Source organism: Mastomys coucha, unplaced genomic scaffold, assembly GCF_008632895.1.
Source record: "Mastomys coucha isolate ucsf_1 unplaced genomic scaffold, UCSF_Mcou_1 pScaffold23, whole genome shotgun sequence".
Classification (NCBI taxonomy): Eukaryota; Metazoa; Chordata; class Mammalia; order Rodentia; family Muridae; genus Mastomys; species Mastomys coucha.
In genome coordinates this window covers 12,421,694-12,439,535 of record NW_022196906.1, presented here as the reverse complement: position 1 = coordinate 12,439,535, position 17,842 = coordinate 12,421,694, and the positions used below count along the sequence as shown (strand labels likewise).

The 17,842-nt window shown below is 37.9% G+C and overlaps 1 protein-coding gene across 1 annotated transcript in view; it reads left to right on the top strand.

The window, feature by feature from the left end:
* The window catches only part of Muc16 (mucin 16, cell surface associated), a 183,222-nt gene that overhangs the window by 13,419 nt on the left and 151,961 nt on the right, over positions 1-17,842 (top strand). The window contains exon 2 of the mRNA XM_031344149.1: positions 6,104-12,811. Within this exon, the coding sequence (XP_031200009.1) occupies positions 6,104-12,811 (6,708 nt within the window). The remainder of the gene's footprint in view (positions 1-6,103; positions 12,812-17,842) is intronic.

Genomic DNA, 17,842 nt, shown 5'->3' with positions numbered 1-17,842 from the left:
ATAGCTGCTGGGAGTTTATGTGGTCCTCAGTTATATCATGTCCAGAACACAGTTTCACCTTAGTCCTCTCTAACCTCTGGTTCTTATATTTGTTCTTCTCCTTCATTTGAACATTCCTTGGGATGGAGGGTGTGTTTGATATACTGTTAATCATGGGATCACAGGAGAAAAACAAATTGCACCATTTTGGGCCAAATTTAATGCAAGAAATATTTATTACACATTAAATACTGACCAATAGGTAGATTTTGGTCAGGAATACTCCCTGGAATTTACCATCTATCTGACCTCCAAGACACAAACTGCAGGGGGTTATAAAGACAAACATAAGCCACCATTCTTTTCCATGAGGCTTTTGTTATATTCCAAGAACTACAATTACCAGATCCTGGGAGGTTACCTGGTCCTTAGGCAGGTGGAGCTTATAGAATAGTGTTGGGTATTATAGTTAAAAGTCCCTTTTATGGCTGAGAGTTCTTTAGACTTTTTCTAAAACTTGACCAGTTGTGTGTCTCTATATCAATTATCATCCATTGCACAAAACCACTTTCCAAATGAGGACTGAGGACACTACTAAATACTTGTATAGAGAGATTTGGTGTTATATTTATTCAGCAAACTAATAGTTGTAGGTTTTGCCCTAAGAAGTGTAAGTTCCCTGGTTAAGGGTTCTTGGCTAGATCTACAGGACTAGGCACGAGTTTTCACCTGTCGAGAGGACCATAAATCTAATAATAATAATAATAATAATAATGATAATAATAATAATAATAATAATAATAATAATAATAAAGTTGGTTATTCCCATAACATTTACTCCAGTATAGCATGTATTAACATATCTTGCCAAAACAACTGTTATTGTAGTCCACAGTGTTCATGGCTGGGTAGTATTGTTAATGGGTTTGTCCTTTAGGAGCTTGTATAAATATTAGGGAGAAAGCTTCTGTCAGTATCAGCTTGGTATTTCCATGTCTTATGAACAAAGTATGTATTTTCCTGGGTACTTTCAGTATCTTATCACATAGGTGTATATCCATCAGTCTTGCTGTTCCTGAATTCTAAGGTGACTTCAGGTTTTCTCACCTTTGAAAATTCAGAAAAGGATATAAAACTGACAGTAGTATTTTGAGAGACAGAAAGTGGAGACAAAAATTTGTAACATTCTATTTTTTAGTTAGGTTTATTCTTTTGAGAACTTCATACATGCATAAAGTACATTTTGATTAGTCTTTCCTCCAACCTCTCTTTTCTTTCTCCTATCCTTATGAACCATTCCTGCCCTCTTGGCCCTTTCCATAGATCCATATCTCTGATTGTGTCATATAATCCATTTAGGCTAGAACTATCCATTGGAGCCTGGTTTGGTTACCAGGCTGATGACTCTCCTTCACCCTGAATCTATTATCAGCATGTTGTAGTTCAGCAGTGAGGGGTGATTTCTCTGAGGCCCTATTCTTTCAATGCCTGTTAGTGGGTCCACTCTTCTATACACATAGTAAAAGGATGCCACATTTTATCCTGCAGTTTATACTACTACTCAAAAATTCAAGACTTTTAGGAACAGACCTCAAATATTTATTTTGAATATGTCACAATTAAAATAAAAATAGCAGAAAGCCTTAGAGTATAAAATTCTCTGGGTCTGCCAGTGGCTAGATACTACCTGGTGCTTTATTTGTATGTGAGTGCTTGATTTACTGCTTCTTGGGCAGGTGAATAAAACACAATTTTAGGAATACATGAGCTAGTACTCCTCCTCATCCATACATGTTCAAAAACATAGACAGAATTGGCTTGTAAATTGAGAATTTAACATAAGAAATAGCCTACTTAGAATAGAAAAGAAATCCCCAGAGTAAACACAATGGGACCAGATAGAGACAATCACTCCAGTGACTATGTACAACTTTCCCTTAGACATATCTTCATATCTAGAACCATAGCCAAATCCCTGCTAATATTTGACAAAAGAAAGAAGTCAGCCTTATGCTCATGATGGTTTCTTTAAAAGCATATAGGGCAAATGTTTGTGTGTGTGTGTGTGTGTGTGTGTGTGTGTGTGTGTGTATGAGCTCACATTTGTGTATTATGTATATATGTATGTAATGTAAATGTAAATACAAAGAGAGAAATTACATGTTCTTTATTCATACATATAGGTTTATTCCATATCTTGTTAAAGAAAGAAATTCAGTCTAGACATAGTGATATTATAATTATAATACTTGGGAGAGAAGAGAGGAGGATCCTGAATTTTGCTTAGTTGGTGCTACATGGCTAGTTCCAGACAAACCTAGGCTCATACAAAAGATCCTCAAAGAACGAAACACAGAGAGAAGGATAGAGGATCAAGAAGAGAAGAAAGAAAAACAAAATAGAAGGGTAGAAAACAAGGAAGAGAAGAAAGCCAGTAAGGGAATCAAAAAGTAAAAAGAAAAAAGATAAAGAAAGAAAGGAAGGAAGGAAGGAAGGAAGGAAGGAAGGAAGGAAGGAAGGAAGGAAGGAAGAAAGAAAGAAATGCAAGCTGAAAAAAGAACAAAAAGAAAAAAAGGTAGAAATTTAAGAGATAATGCAAAGATAAAAAGAGGCACATTTTTAAGATAAATAATACATTATTATATATTTTAACATATACATGAATGTTGAAAGATAAATTTATATCAGTGAAAAGAATGGAATAGAGATTATGGAAGCCTGAGGATAGAAGAGGGTTTGAGCAGTTAGTATGGGGTATTAGAACATCTCAATTTTTTCATAGATATATCTTCCAACAGAAATGCTAGCTTGTAGCACAGGAAATAATACCTTAGGAAGATGTGGGCAATTTAGTTACATATTATGTATGTGCATGTGTGTATATATATGTATGTGTATATATGTGTATATGTATGTGTATGTGATATATGAAAATGTCTTGCAGATTCACACTCCCATGCATGCTCACAAGTTGACCTGAGGAAGATGGCAGGTGTCTTGCTTCATTACTTCTCACCTTATTCCCATGAGACAGAGTTTCTTACTAAAACTGGGGCTAGGCTGGTGGCTAGAGATCCCCAATGGTTCTCCTTGATCACTAACCTCTGTAGTACTAGAATTACGTATGTATGCATACCCTCATTTGATTTTTAACATGGTCCTTGGGATCCAAATAGGTCCTCATGCTCTTATGACAGCTGCTTTTACCCAGTGAGCCATTGCCCCAGTCCCTTGTTTATAAATTTTCCCCCTTCTTTTTCTACTTTTCATATATGTTTGTATGCATGTGTACATGGTTTGTGGAAGTGTAAGTATGTGCATGTGGAGGCCTGAGGTTGATGTCATAAATCATCTTCAATCCACTTACTGCCTTTTTCATTGAGACATTCTCCATAAACCCAGAGGTCTCCAATAGGTCTAGTCTTCCAATCCAGATTTCTCTGAGGAGCATGTTTCTACCTTCTGGGGATGGTAATTATGAGCAGGTGCTGGGTTATCTCCCCAACAATAGATTTGTTTTCTTTTTTCTTTTTGAGAGAATTAACTATATAAATGCACCTTCTAGCAAAGTCTAATAAAAATTTCAGGCATCTATGTACCATGAATGTACCAAGAAACCATGGATTTATTCTACTGTATGTTCAATCTGTGACAAAGTGTTAACTTCTTGAAACTGGCTATTTTTAAAAATGTATTTATTACTTGAGAATTTCATACATGTAAATGACAATTATTTTTTCTAAAATTTTTTTTGATATTTTCTTTATTTACACGTAAATTTCTCCTTTCCCAGTTTCCCCTCCAAAAAAACAAACAAAAACTACAAGAACAAACCCCTGTTGCTTTCCCCCTCCCCATGCATGCCACCCCACCCTCTCCCACTTCTTGGCCCTGGCATTCCCCTACACTGGGGCACAGAACCTTCACAGGGCTGAGGTCCTTTCTTCCTACTAAATATCAAATTTGCAATCCTCTACACATGCTGCCAGAACAATCAGACCCACCATGTGCAGTCCTTGGTGGTTGAGACCCTGGGAGCTCTGAGGGTACTAGTGAGTTCATATTGTTGTTCGTCCTAAGGGGCTGCAAACCCCTCAGCTCCTTTGGTCCTTTCTCTAATTCCTTCATTGGGGATCATGTAATCAGTTCAATGGATGGCTGTGAGCCTCTACAGCTGTATAAGTCAGGTACTGTGAGAGCCTCTCAGGAGATAGCTATATTTATCTGGCTTGTCCTTCCTTCAGTCTCTGCTCCATAGTTAATCGCTGCAACTCTTTCTGTGGGTATTTGGTTCCCCCTTTTAAGAAGGAATGCACTGTCCACCTTTTGGTCTTCCTACTTCTTGAGTTTCTTGTGGTTTGTGGGTTGTTCTCCCTGTATTCCAAACTTCTGCGCTAATAGCCACTTATCAGAGAGTGCGTACCATGTTTGTTCTTTTGTGATTGGGTTACCTCACTCAGGATGATATTCTCCAAATCCATCCATTTCCCTAAGAATTTCATGAATACATTGTTTTTAATAGCTGATCTCCATTGTGTAGATGTACCAGATGTACCACAATTTCTGTATCCACTCCTCTGTTGAGGGACACCTGGGTTGTTTCCAGTTTCTTGCTATTATAAATAAGGCTGTTATGAACATGGTGGAGCATGTGTCCTTATTCCATGTTGGAGCATCTTTTGGTTATATGCTCAGGAGTGGTATACCTTGTTCCTCCAGTAGAACTATGTCCAAACTGAGGACCGCCAAACTGATTTCCAGAGTGGTTGTACCAGTTTGCAATCCCACCAGCAATGAAGTAATGTTCCTCTTTCTCCACAACCTCTCCAACATCTGCTGTCACCTGATTCTTTTATCCTAGCCAATCTGACTGGTGTGAGGTGGAATAGTAAATGACAAATTTTTATCATATTCCCTTCATTCTTGTCTCCAACTCCTCCCAGACTTTTCCATCATGTTCCCTTCCTGACTTCATGTCCTTTTCCTCCGCAAATAAACATTTTGTAGTACATTTTTAGTTAGTTAATTAGTTAGTTAGTTAGTTAGTTAGTTTAGTGCATGTGTGTGCATGGTGTGTGTGTGTGTGTGTGTGTGTGTGTGTGTGTGTGTGTGTGTGCATGTTCAAGTGTACATGTAGAGGTCAGAGGAAAATTTTCAGAAGCCAGTTCTTTCCTTCCACTATGTGCATGCCAGGAATCAAACTCAGTTTGTTAGATTTGGCTGCTGGTAATTTTACCCGTTGAACCATCTCTCCAGCTCCTCTCTTTTTTTCTTCTTCTCCTTCCTCTTCCTCCTCCACCTCCTCCTCCTCACCCAGGTTCTCTTCCTCTTCTTCTTCCTCCTCCTTTTTATATTTCTTCTCTTCTTCTACTTTGAATATCCGATTGAGTCTAATTAATGCTGACTCTATGCATGCAACTATAGTACCAACCATTCATTGGTGCATGAACAGTCTTCCATGAGCCACAACTCTGGAGAGAAATGACTGTCTCTGACCAATATACTATTAATTGACAATAACACTTTAGCTCCCCTACTTATTCTGGAATGTTAATAGATTTGGTCTTGTGTAGGTCTTGTACAGTCCAACAGAGTAGCCATGAGTTCATGAGACCAATGATCCTGTCACGTCCAGAATGCATTGTTTTGTAGCTCTGGTTCTTATAGTCTTTCTACTTCCACTTCTAGGAGGTTCCTTGAGTATTAAGGAGAGGAAATGTAATTTAGGGCTGAATACTCCATAGTCATTTATTCCCTTGATTTTAAGCCAACCTGACTTATTTTTATAATTATTTGACTGTAAGTTTTAGTTATAAGCTATATTTTGTAATGATTATTTTAATTCATGCTTATGTAAACATAGAAATACTCAGTGAGAAATGTTTTATCCTGAAACAACATGAATATAGTCTGGGATAAAATTTCTTCTGCTAGGTGAATTTAAAAAATATATGACTCATGCAGACATCAAGCATAATATTATTCTAATCAGCTTATAGCTATAAGAAAGTATATAAGCCTATTCCTGAATGCACTACTGGATTATCTGTTTTATAATTATTTATTATTTGTCAAGAGCTTACTATGTCAAATAAACACAAACCAACCTTGCCTTCTCATATAGCCTCAGCGTTCCAAGAGCCACGTAGTTCTAGTGGATCCATGTCTTCAGCGGTCAGACCAATACCCAAGACAAGCACAAGAAGGTTGGACACAAGCACAACAATGACTGTTTCAACTTTACATTGGGGAAGTAGCACGCCTTCAAAGCTGGCCACTCTGAAAGGCACAAGAAACTCAAAGAAAGCAGTGAACATCATGAATGTTACCAGTTCTACTAACAATGTACCGACTGAGTCAATCTTACTTAAAACAACATTGTCCACAATGATCCCTGAAACAACAGGGAAGAGCACTGGTTCTCCTTCAATCACTACATCTAATTTTACCAAGACTGAGACACATAATGGAGCTGTATTAAGTAATACTCTTCTTTCAGACACATCTACCACTGTAACTATGGCAGAAACTAACATAACTAAGATGATTTCTACCACAGAACATACTCCTAATCTTACTGAAGTGCCCTTTACTAATTCTGTTCTTGTATCCAGAACAGAATCTACAACTAACAGCATTTCCTATCCAACCACTAACCAGCCAATCAAAGCAGAAGAAACCTCTACTGGAATGCCTGCTGGGCTCCCAAACTCCATAATCAGCAGAGAAATTACCACTAGTCAGATAGAACATTTTGTAGTGAACCCAAACATGGTTGTATCTCAAGGTACACCAGAAACTACCTCAGGGTCAGGCATGCACTCCAGTGTCTCTCAGAATTATTCTCTGTTAGAGACATCCACTATTCTCAGCAAAAGTTATGAAGCCCCATCCAGGACAAATTCATCACCACTGGAAGGAATCAGCTCTGAAAATTCCTGGAAAACTACAGTCAGAACAAGTTCTTCATTACCTATTAGTTTCACATCACAAAGACATCTACCCATTATCCATCACACTACCAAACAAGGTTGGACCACAGCTCAGATACAATCTAGCATACTTGAAGAAATGGAGTTAATCACAGAGTACAGTCCTAACCATACTGAAGTGCCCTTGAATCTTTCTTTTCTTGAACCTTCAACAAAAGACATGTCTACTGGGAATGCATCTTTTACAATACTACCAGAGTCAATACCAGAAGATACTTCTTTTGGAATCACCATTGGTATTCCTTCCAGTATCACTGCAAAATTACAACAGTTAACATATAGTCACACTGGACATTCTGTTGTGACATCAAGCATGGTGACTTCTGAAAACCCATCAGCCTCTGCCTCAATCAATGTTACTAACTCCAGTAGGGTACATACATTTTCACATCCAGAAACCATGGGTCCTCCCAAAAATAATGCTTCAGGACCACAAACACATAATCCTTGGGAAGAATCTGTGTTTGCAGATTCTATACCAATGCCACATGAGTCACAATCACCTTCTGCTATTTCTTCCCTGATAGATACACACAATACATCATCTACTGCTTCTAGGGCCTATGTCATCACAGTTTCTAAGGACATAATCCCAACAGACTTGCCCACAAGCTCAGAACCTGTGATTTCCTCAGTCCAAAACTTGAATAGCAGTCCTCAGAAAAGTTTCAATATTGCACAAGTGTCCAAAATCTCACAGATGATCACTGTTCCCTCAGTCTCAAAAGGAAACAAGAAAAATGGAAGCTCAACACCCGAACTCAAACATACCATTACCCCTACACCAATCTCATCTGAACATGAATATTTCACAATTCTTGCCAGATCAGAAGACACTACACTTTCATCTCCACAGTCAATTTCCTTTGCAACAGCAGAAATTGGAAAACAGACAGCTTCCTCTTTGACCAAAGCATGGAAAAATTCCAGTAAATCTGAAGACATACATTCAACCAAAGAAAACAGAACTAGCCAGACTAATGTACCCACTACTCCTTCTCATGTCACATCTGTGACAAAAGGTATATATGCTGGCAGAACAGTCCTTTCCAAGTTATACCACTCAATTTCAGAAGACACTCCCACTGCAGTCTCCACCAAGTACTCAAGATCTACAACTACCACAGAATCAGAAGAGACTGCAACCAGCCACAGGGAATATACTGTGGCGACATCAAACATGGTAACTTCCAAAGATCTATCAACCACTTCAAATACAGAGACCCAACACAATGGGACACGGACATTTACACTTTCAGAAACCATTGTTAATTCTACCAATATCAACCCTGCAACAGCATCAAGGACTCATTCAGTTTGGGAAAGGTCCATGTCTACAAATTTGACAAGACCTGCAGATGAGGCACTCTCACATTCTCCAGTTCCTGCCAAAGCAGACAGATACAGCACCACCTCTTCTGTTTCTGCCTCCATTGTCACAATTTCGATGGACCCAAACCCTACTAGATTATATATGACCCCCAAATCAGTGACCCCTTCCATACCAAGCTCCAACAATGCCCAACTCTCCAAAATCCCACAGGCAACCTCTGTTTTCATACTCACACCAGTGGAAGGCATGAAAGATAGCACTTACAAATATGCTATCACACCTATATCAGTCTCACTTGAAAAGGAGTCTTTTCCAACTATTCTGCCAACCATGGAACAAGCCAGACCTTCACCTTCACAGTCAGTCTCATCTGAAAGTAAAGAAATTGAGACAGGTATATCTTTCCCCTTGAGGACAGCATGGACAGATTTCAGTACATCTGAAGACAAAAACACAATCACAGAATACAGCACTAGTCATACTGAACTTTCCACTAGCCCTTCTTCCTTTGAATCTAAGACAGTACTCATGTCTGCTGAAAAAATATCCCTTTCAGACTCTCTGTCAACATCACATGATACTTCTACTGGAACCTCCATTAGTCTCCCTACCTCCACCATCAGTGCAGAATCAGAAGAGATAAAAAGCAGACCCATGGGACACTCTCCAGTTATCTCAGACATTTTTACATATCCAGATACATCAAGCACTGTCTCAGTCAAGGGTACCCACTCCAGTGGGAAACATACATTTCCACATTCAGAATCCATGACTGTTTTCAACAATCCTGCTTCGGCATCATGGAAACTTACCCCTGGGAAAGGGTCCATGTCTACAGATTCCACAAAAACACAAGAGTCAGTTTCATTGACCTCTGATACTTACTTGTCACACACTCACAATAGTCACTCTCCTGAATCTGTTGTCTCTTTCTTCACAATTTCTAAAGATTCAATGCCAACAGATTCATATACAAGTTCAGGCCCTGTGGCTGTTTATATTCCAAGCTGGAGTAGCATCTCTCAGTCAAGCTCCAACACTATTCATGCTTCCCAAATGTCACAGGTGAATCCATTTTCCTCAGTCACACCAGGGTCCAACATGGGAGCCAGCCATTCTGTACCTGAATTCCAATACACCATCACATCTGTTTCAGTGCCATTTGAAAAGAAAACTTTCCCCACTACACTGCCTACTACAGAAGTATCCACACTTACATCTACACAATCAACATCACCTGAAAATACAAATATTGGCACACAGACAGTTGCCCTCCTGACCACATTGACACAAGCTAACACACCTGAGAAGGTGCACTCAAGTACAGATTTCATGAGAAGTCCTTCTGAAGTACCTAATAGTTCCTCTACTCCTGTATCAAGTACAGTATCCATGTCTCCTAATAACACAATACTCCCAACACTTCAACATTTTACATCAGAACACACCAAGTTTGTATCAGAAGATATGACCAGTGGAATTTTCACCAAGTTTTATGGCTCCAACACTATCACAGAATCAGAAGAAATATCTACCAGCCAGAGAAGGGATTCTAATGTGACCGCAAACATTGCCCTTTCCCTAGAAACATCAACCATGTCATCAGAGTCAGGCACTTTCATGAGTTTCAGTCCAGCCCCCACAATCACAGAACCATCTACATTTCTAAGCCAAAGTTATGAAGTCCCATCAATTGCAATTTTCTCATCTCTAAAAGAAAGCCAACTTGACAATTCTCCAGGATATCTTGAGGAATCTTCTTTAACATCCTCTTTTACTTCCACAGGAGAAAACAGCACCCCCTCTCCTATTTCTGTTGTCTCCGTCTTTACCTCTTCTAAGGATAAAATCACAACTAGATTGGATAAACAGTTACATAATTTGTCTACTTCATTTCAAAATTGGACCACTAATACACATGCAAGCCAAGAGACTTCCCAGGTTACCAAATTTTCACAGACAAGCTCTACTCCCTCTGTTAAATCAGGAATAATTATGGAAGTAAGCAGTTCTATACCCCAATCCAAATCTTCTATTTCAGAATCCATAAGAGCTGACAGAACCACTATGAGAAGCATAGTTTATTCCTCACAATCAAAAGATGTCATTCCTGGAAGCACCTCAAGACTCATTACCTACCCTAGTACAGAAGAACACATACAGTTAACCTCCATCTTTGGAGCTGCTAACTCTGGCTCTTTACTAAATGATACCATATCCAGGGATACTGCAACCACTGTTCCTAAGACTGAATTTTCTTCACCTGAACCTCAAACATCTCCACATGTATCCTGGATATCTGAATCTAGCACTTTTGAAGAACAGTCACAAACAAGTTCTTTACCCAAGGAAAAACATACTTCTGCAGATCCCACGTCAACTATGTTCAAGAATTCCAGACTTTCACCTGTTACTTCTACATCTCAAGGACAAAATGTCTCCTCTCTTGATTTTGTGGCTGCACTAGTAACTTCTATTCATGAGACAATCTCAAATGGAAAAGGTACAAGTGTAACTTCTGGGAGCACTTCAATTCAAAGCCTGGATACTATAGGGCTTTCAACTCCAGGTTCTTCATATAACATGAAAACCTTGCAGACAAGTCACATTTCCTCAAAAAATCTAGCAACAAGAGTAGAAACTGATATCCCTGAAATGCATCCCAAAGGCACTGTCCTAGTTAATTCAGTTCCATCAAGAATAACTGAAATTATAATCTCACAAAGCAATTGGGATACAACAATTTCCCCATCAATGCCCTTATCTAACCCTGCACATGCAGAAACTCAGAAAGCTCTCCCCACAACTTCAATAGAACAGGAAACTACCAGGTCTGAAGATAATGATTTAATGAATAAACATAGTCCTGGTCATCTTACAGTGTACACTAGCACTATCCCTGGAATTTCAAGAATAGAAGATAACTCAACTGGTAGAACATCCATTTCAAGCTCTGCATCCTTTGCAAAGACAACAGATATCTCAGTGGGAAATGCCTCCAATAGCTCTACTCTTTTCTTTCCAAGGACTGACATCAGTCAAGTAGTTAATACTGAGGAATCATCCAACATCACAACTGTTTTAAACACATCTTATATTGGGGCTCTCTCTACTGTAACTAAGACATTTTTACATTCAGACTCAATCACTCATCCCAGCAGTTCTGAGTTGCTGTCATGGACAGACTCTCCACTCCATGAAGCAACTTCCTCTGTGAATTCTATACAAACTATACCTGCATCATCTTTTCCTGATACTTCTCCATCAGAAGGACAAGGGCTCTTCTTTCCCTCTTCTGGGGAAACAACTGCAGAGGAGTTAAACGTAAACTTAGTTTCCTTTAAAACCTCATTTCCAAGCTGGAGCAACAGTGAGCTAGCCATTTCAAAGGACACCAGAACCTCACAAAAATCTTATAGTTCCACCAGAACTGAAGTAACCCCTGTGGACATAACCATGTCTGGACCTCAGGCCCAATACACTGTATCACCTGAGACTCTTTCATCAAATAGGACTGCCTCTTCCTTGTTGACAATAACAACCAAGACTTCTTCTGCTTCCCCTCTATTACCACAGAGCTCAAACTCCACTTCTTTTCCTAGGTCTTCATTCCCCACTTCTGAATTGCTTAAAACAACAGATATATTGGGTAGAAGCTTGGAAACTGGAATAAGTTTGCCTCCAAATTTGAACAGCACATCACTTAAAATACTGGGTTTATCTGAAGTTACTACTGATACAGAAAAGCTGCATTTTTCCTCAAGTTTCACAGTAACCAACATGAATACCATTAGTAAGGAACATGAACTAAGTTCCTCTGTGTCAATACCCTCTGAGTCATCTAGAGATACCAATACAATGGGTACTCCTCCCTTTGTTTGGGTGACTACTATGTCCACATCATTGCCTAACCATTTAGAAAAAACAAGCTCTAATACTGATGAATTTTCCCATTTGACTTCTGGATTGAGGGACACTAGCATATCCCTACAAACAAACAAACCTTCAGTTCCTGTGTCCACTCTCCATTTGCCAAGTTCTGAGACTGATATTACTTCTGCTGTGAACATATCAACCCTATATCAGACTCCATCTCCAGAGTTCACTGAACTTCCAGTAGAAACAGATACCATCTTAAATCCTTCATCTATTGTAGAGTCTATTGGGGTAACATCCTTCCCAGAATATAATTTTATTATGCCTTCACCAGAAAGTATCCATGTTCCAAGAACTGATATACTGCCTTCAGCTGAGACCACTTTGATTGACACAACAGCAACACTTTCTCCCACAGAGGAGATGGCTTTAATTGCCACAACCAGCAACCCAACAGGCAGTTCAGCTGTGACTTTTAAGAGTCCTCATTCTATAATACAGTCAAGCCACTTGTTTACCACCATTGTAAAAAAACTGTCTTCTTCAATTTCAACACCATTGCCCTATCGTGCTTCCACCTCCACTGACTCTACAGCCAGCTCATCCCTCCAGAGGATTACTACTCCTTCAGGTAATTTACAAACTGAAGATAACAGTGTTGTAATAATGAATAATAGCTCTTATTATTCCATGATTAAGTTTCCTATCTCATAGTCCAGTTCCCAACCCATCGAGATATCTTTATTACTATTCTTGAGAAACGTAATGACTGAGAGTGTTGACTTGGGAAGGTTGACTAGTGATTTTCAAGTTGCTGCACATTCAGCCAGGTTGATAAATAAGAACCACTATTTCTGCATTCCCAGTTACAGGCTGGAGGGGCTCATAGGCAATACCCCTTTCCTATGAGGTACAAGGAAAATTAGGAGATCATTGTTACATTCATATTTATGATTTCTACAGTTTTCATTACCGAATCAGGAAAGAAAATGTGCAAATTTGTGAATTTCACTGATATTCTCATAGATGATCAAACGATGCTCTCATCCCCAGTTCCGACTATGAATTCTTCTTACTTTCTTCTCTACCTTCTCTTAGATTCCTTCCACTTCCTTTGTAGTCAGTATTCTCTTTTGGAGGGCTTTGTTTGTTTCCACGTGATATAAAATCTATTTAAAATGATATTTATTTTGCTTTCTGCCTAATTTTGTTTAACATGATTATTTCTAGTTCCTACAAATCGCTTCATTTCATTCTTCTATATGGCTGAGTAAAATTCTCTGTATATACTATATGTTCTCAAATTCAGCCACTTATTTAAAAGCATGAATCCTTTTTTGTGCATTACTGGAGATAGAATCTAAAATCTTGCCCATGTGAGACAAGAACTTTACAGATGACCTATACCCTCTCTGCCTATACTAGAAGATTCTTTAGCAAGCACTGATTGAACTCCTAACAGCAATCAGTTCTATGAACTGAGCTAAGCATATGCAAAACAGAAAAACAATCAAGGTCACAAGTAATTACTACAATGTAATAGATGATCTAGCATAATTGTTAATAATAATTAGTGGTAATGAGAATGAAAATTAGGCTTATACAGCACTTATTTCTATGTCAAGTTCTGTTCCATAAGGGTTTTTAATGAAGTTGAGATATAGAGAAGATGTGAAATAATTTTCTCACCATCATAATACTGACAGAATTAAGCTCAGAACTTAGACAGGTACACTTGATATATGCCTCTCACTGTAGTGTGTGGGAAGCTGAGGCAAAAAGATCCTGAGTTCAAAGAGAGCCAGGGTTATGTAGTGAGACACTATCTGAAAAACCCAGGAGAAATAGCTTAATGCTAGAATATTTCCCCTAGCAAGCATAATGCCATAGGTTTAATTCCCCAGAATCCTCTAAAGAAAAAAGAATTCACACTATGCATGAATATAAATTTATCTTCTTAATCATTAACTCAAACAAGAGTAGATAAAAAGTAGTAGTAGTAGTATATATGTATATATACATATATATGTACACACACACACACACACACACATATATGTATGTATATATATATATATATATATATATATATATAGAGAGAGAGAGAGAGAGAGAGAGAGAGGGAGAGAGAGAGAGAGAGTATTTATAGTACTGACAAAATTAAGGTAAGAGTGTAATAATATCTATATGGCAAATGGAGGCCCAGGCTGGCCTGAAACCCATTCTGTAAATTAAGCTGAATTTAAAATAATCCTGCCCAAGCCTTATGCACAGCAGAGATTATAGCTATTGTAAGGGCAACAGACATGACTCAAGGGAAGGTTTCTGCCTTTACATTGAACATGCTATTAGAGTTACAACAAAGTGAAAGAATAGTAAGAAAAATTATGCAATCATAAAAATTGAAGGAATAAAATGCTGATGATGTTCCCAGAAATAAAATCACGCTTCCAAGATAGCAGTAAGTACAGGAAAAGGCCTTTAAGGAATGATACCCTGTGAAAGAATTAAATTTGATGCCAGATTTATTTGTAACACAAGTCTAAAATATGCCCTCCAAAACCACCTTATTGGGAAGTATGTTCCTACACAGATACTTAAGAAAAACACATCTTGAAGAATTATATTAATATTTTGATTAGTATACAAAACAATGGGCTTCCTTGTGGCATTTCAATGCATGTATACACTTATCCTTTGCTCATATTCAGGCCCCATTACTGGTTTGGCCACTCTTCCCTTGGCTCCTTCTGCTCTATAGATAGAGTCCCTCATATACTTTCAGGATACCTCTTTGCAAAGTGTCTGATTCCCTGTCCTGCCTCAGTATGGACAATCAGTGCAGTGTACTCTGGAGAGACAAGAGCCTGAGGTGTGCTAGAGTGTGTATGTGTGTGTGTCTGTGTGTGTGTGCACATGTGTGTGTGTGCATGAGCATGTGCGTGCGTGTGCATGCGTGTGTGTGTGTGTGTGTGTGTTTTAGGAGTATGCATGTATATGTTGTGAGGGGCCTGAGATAGGGGAAGAACCCTTGTAGGAGTTCAGTCTGGTTTCCTCAGTTCCCCTTCTTGTCCCTTCAACAAGTGTGCCTCCCCTTCAAGTCCCTACTCCTGATCCAATCTTCCCTGTCTTCCTAGATTTAGTTGTTAGTTTTTCAAACCTGTTTACAGAAGAGAGTCTTATCTGGTTTTCCAGGGTACTTTGTTTCTGTCACTCCAGGAAGCCAAAGTCCTTGGACTAAATTATCAGAGAAGAGTTTCATAAAACACACAGGGAAGGATCAGGAAGATGCTTTGAGATATTTTCCTAACCCAAGTCCATTTTCTACTAGAAGAAACCAGGAGACCCTCTGGCTAAGCTAGAGGGACACATATTACTCTTACTCTATGCTGATTATTTTTATATTTTTAATTGATTTAAGTTTTAATGCAGTATGATGAGAAAAGATACATAATTTCAATTTATCTGAATTTATTAACATTTTAAAAACATATTTTATGTAAATGGAATTACATCATATTCTTCTTTCTCTTTGTACCCCAACTCCTCCCAGAGACTCCCCTTCAATACTTGCAATATCTTTTGTTTTTTATTTTGTCATATTCTTTAAAATTTATGAAATATTCTAACAATAAAAATGAGTATTATAAAAATTGTTTGATATAAAACAGCAATTATTAAACAGTCTTATGTAGATGCTTGTCTACAACAATACTGAAAATACATGTTTTTCTCAGTATAAATTTTAAATAACTCCTAACATATTAACTGTATATTTTAAAATAATCCATCACTACTAGTTTTTTTAATGAACATAAATAGATAAAGTCTTTTTGTTTGTTTGTTTTGTTTTTAGTAGAGCTTAAAATCTTGGCTCTTACTATGGTAGAAGCCCAAAATAAGAACAATTTTTAAACATTGGAGTTCATTGTGATAAGGCTGTACTTCAGTGCCTCTCACATCACCAAAGGATTTTACCTCCATAGTAGCTAAGAGTTGACAGTTCTGCTGCACAAAGGAATGAATTGTAGACTAGATTTTTAGATTCAGATTTCCTGCTATGGTCAAAGCTATTTGACTTGAGTGATTGTCTCCATTCTCAGCTCACAGGGAACAGGTTACATTCATTTAAGAAATGGTGTGTGTATTAAGATGGTCTATCCATGAACTCTTTCACCAACTGTTTCAGTGAACTATGGTTCTTCTTGGAGGGTGGCATGGACAATAAGTGAGGGTAAGAGTCTGGTTCACTGGCTGTGATGATTTTGAAAAGCATTCATCTCAGAGAAAGAGTAAATTATAAAGTCCTCTTCTTCAAAATTGATACAAGAGTTACAAACATCAAGCAAAGTATGCAGTCTCAATCTTTGTTGTTCTCTTACAAGTCATCTCCCAAGTTAATTGTCTACCTTTCTTATGGCTGTATAAATAATTTTGAAATATGTAAGCTGTTCTGAAAACCATAGTATAGTGTAAAAACATCAAATAAATAATCCTACTAATAGAGAGACTGTGATAGGAGAAGCCTGATTTCAAGACCATTATGTGTTACACAGCAAGATACTGTCAGATAAAAACAAGCAGAAAGTGTATATGGGTTGTACAATATTGGACCAATTTCTACAATTACCAAATTAGAGAGACCACCGGATCTTAACCAACAAATTTCTAATTTGTCATCCTTTTGAATTTCAATCAATTAGGATATGTTGGTAATATTAATTCTCATATTAAGAGATATTAAGCAAAAGTAATTGTTACTTCCTGTTGTTTTTGTTGTTAGAGTTGGAATTATGTTTGTGTGGGTTTGTAGAAAGATTACTTTCTTGCTTCTTCTAGGGTGTAGTTTTGATCTTTATGTTGGTGTTTTCCATCTATTATCCTTTGTAGGGCTGGATTTTTGGAAAGATACTGTGTAAAATTGGTTTTCTCCATCTATGGTAATTGAGAGTTTTGCTGGGGATAGCAGCCTGGGTTGGCATTTGTGTTCTTGTAGGGTCTGTATGACATCTTCCCAGGATCTTCTAGCTTTCATAGTCTCTGTTGAGAAGTCTGGTGTAATTCTTTCTGATAAGCTTGCCTTTATATGTTCCTTGACCTTTTTCCCTTACTGCTTTTAAAATTTGTTCTTTGTTCAGTGAATTTGATGTTTTGATTATTATGTGATGGGAGGAACTTGTTTTCTGGTCCAGTCTATTTGGAGTTCTATAGGCTTCTTGTATGTTCATGGGCATCTCTTTCTTTAGATTAGGGAAGTTTTCTTCTATAATTTTGTTGATATTTACTAGCCATTTAATTTGTGAGTCTTCATTCTCTTCTACACCTATTATCCTTAGGTTTGATCTTCTCATTGTGTTCTTGATTTCCTGGAAGTTTTGGGTTAGGATCTGTTTGCATTTTGCATTTTCTTTGACTGTTGTTTCAATGTTTTCTATGGTGTCTTCTGCACCCGAGATTCTCTATTCTATCTCTTGTATTCTGTTTGTGATGCTTGCATCTATGACTCCTGATCTCTTTCTTAGGATTTCTAACTCCAGGGTTGTCTCCCTTTGTGATTTCTTTATTGTTTCTATTTCCATTTTTAGAGCATGGATGGTTTTGTTCATTTCCTTCACCTGTTTGTGTTTTCCTGTAGTTTTTTAAGGGATTTTTGTGTTTCTTC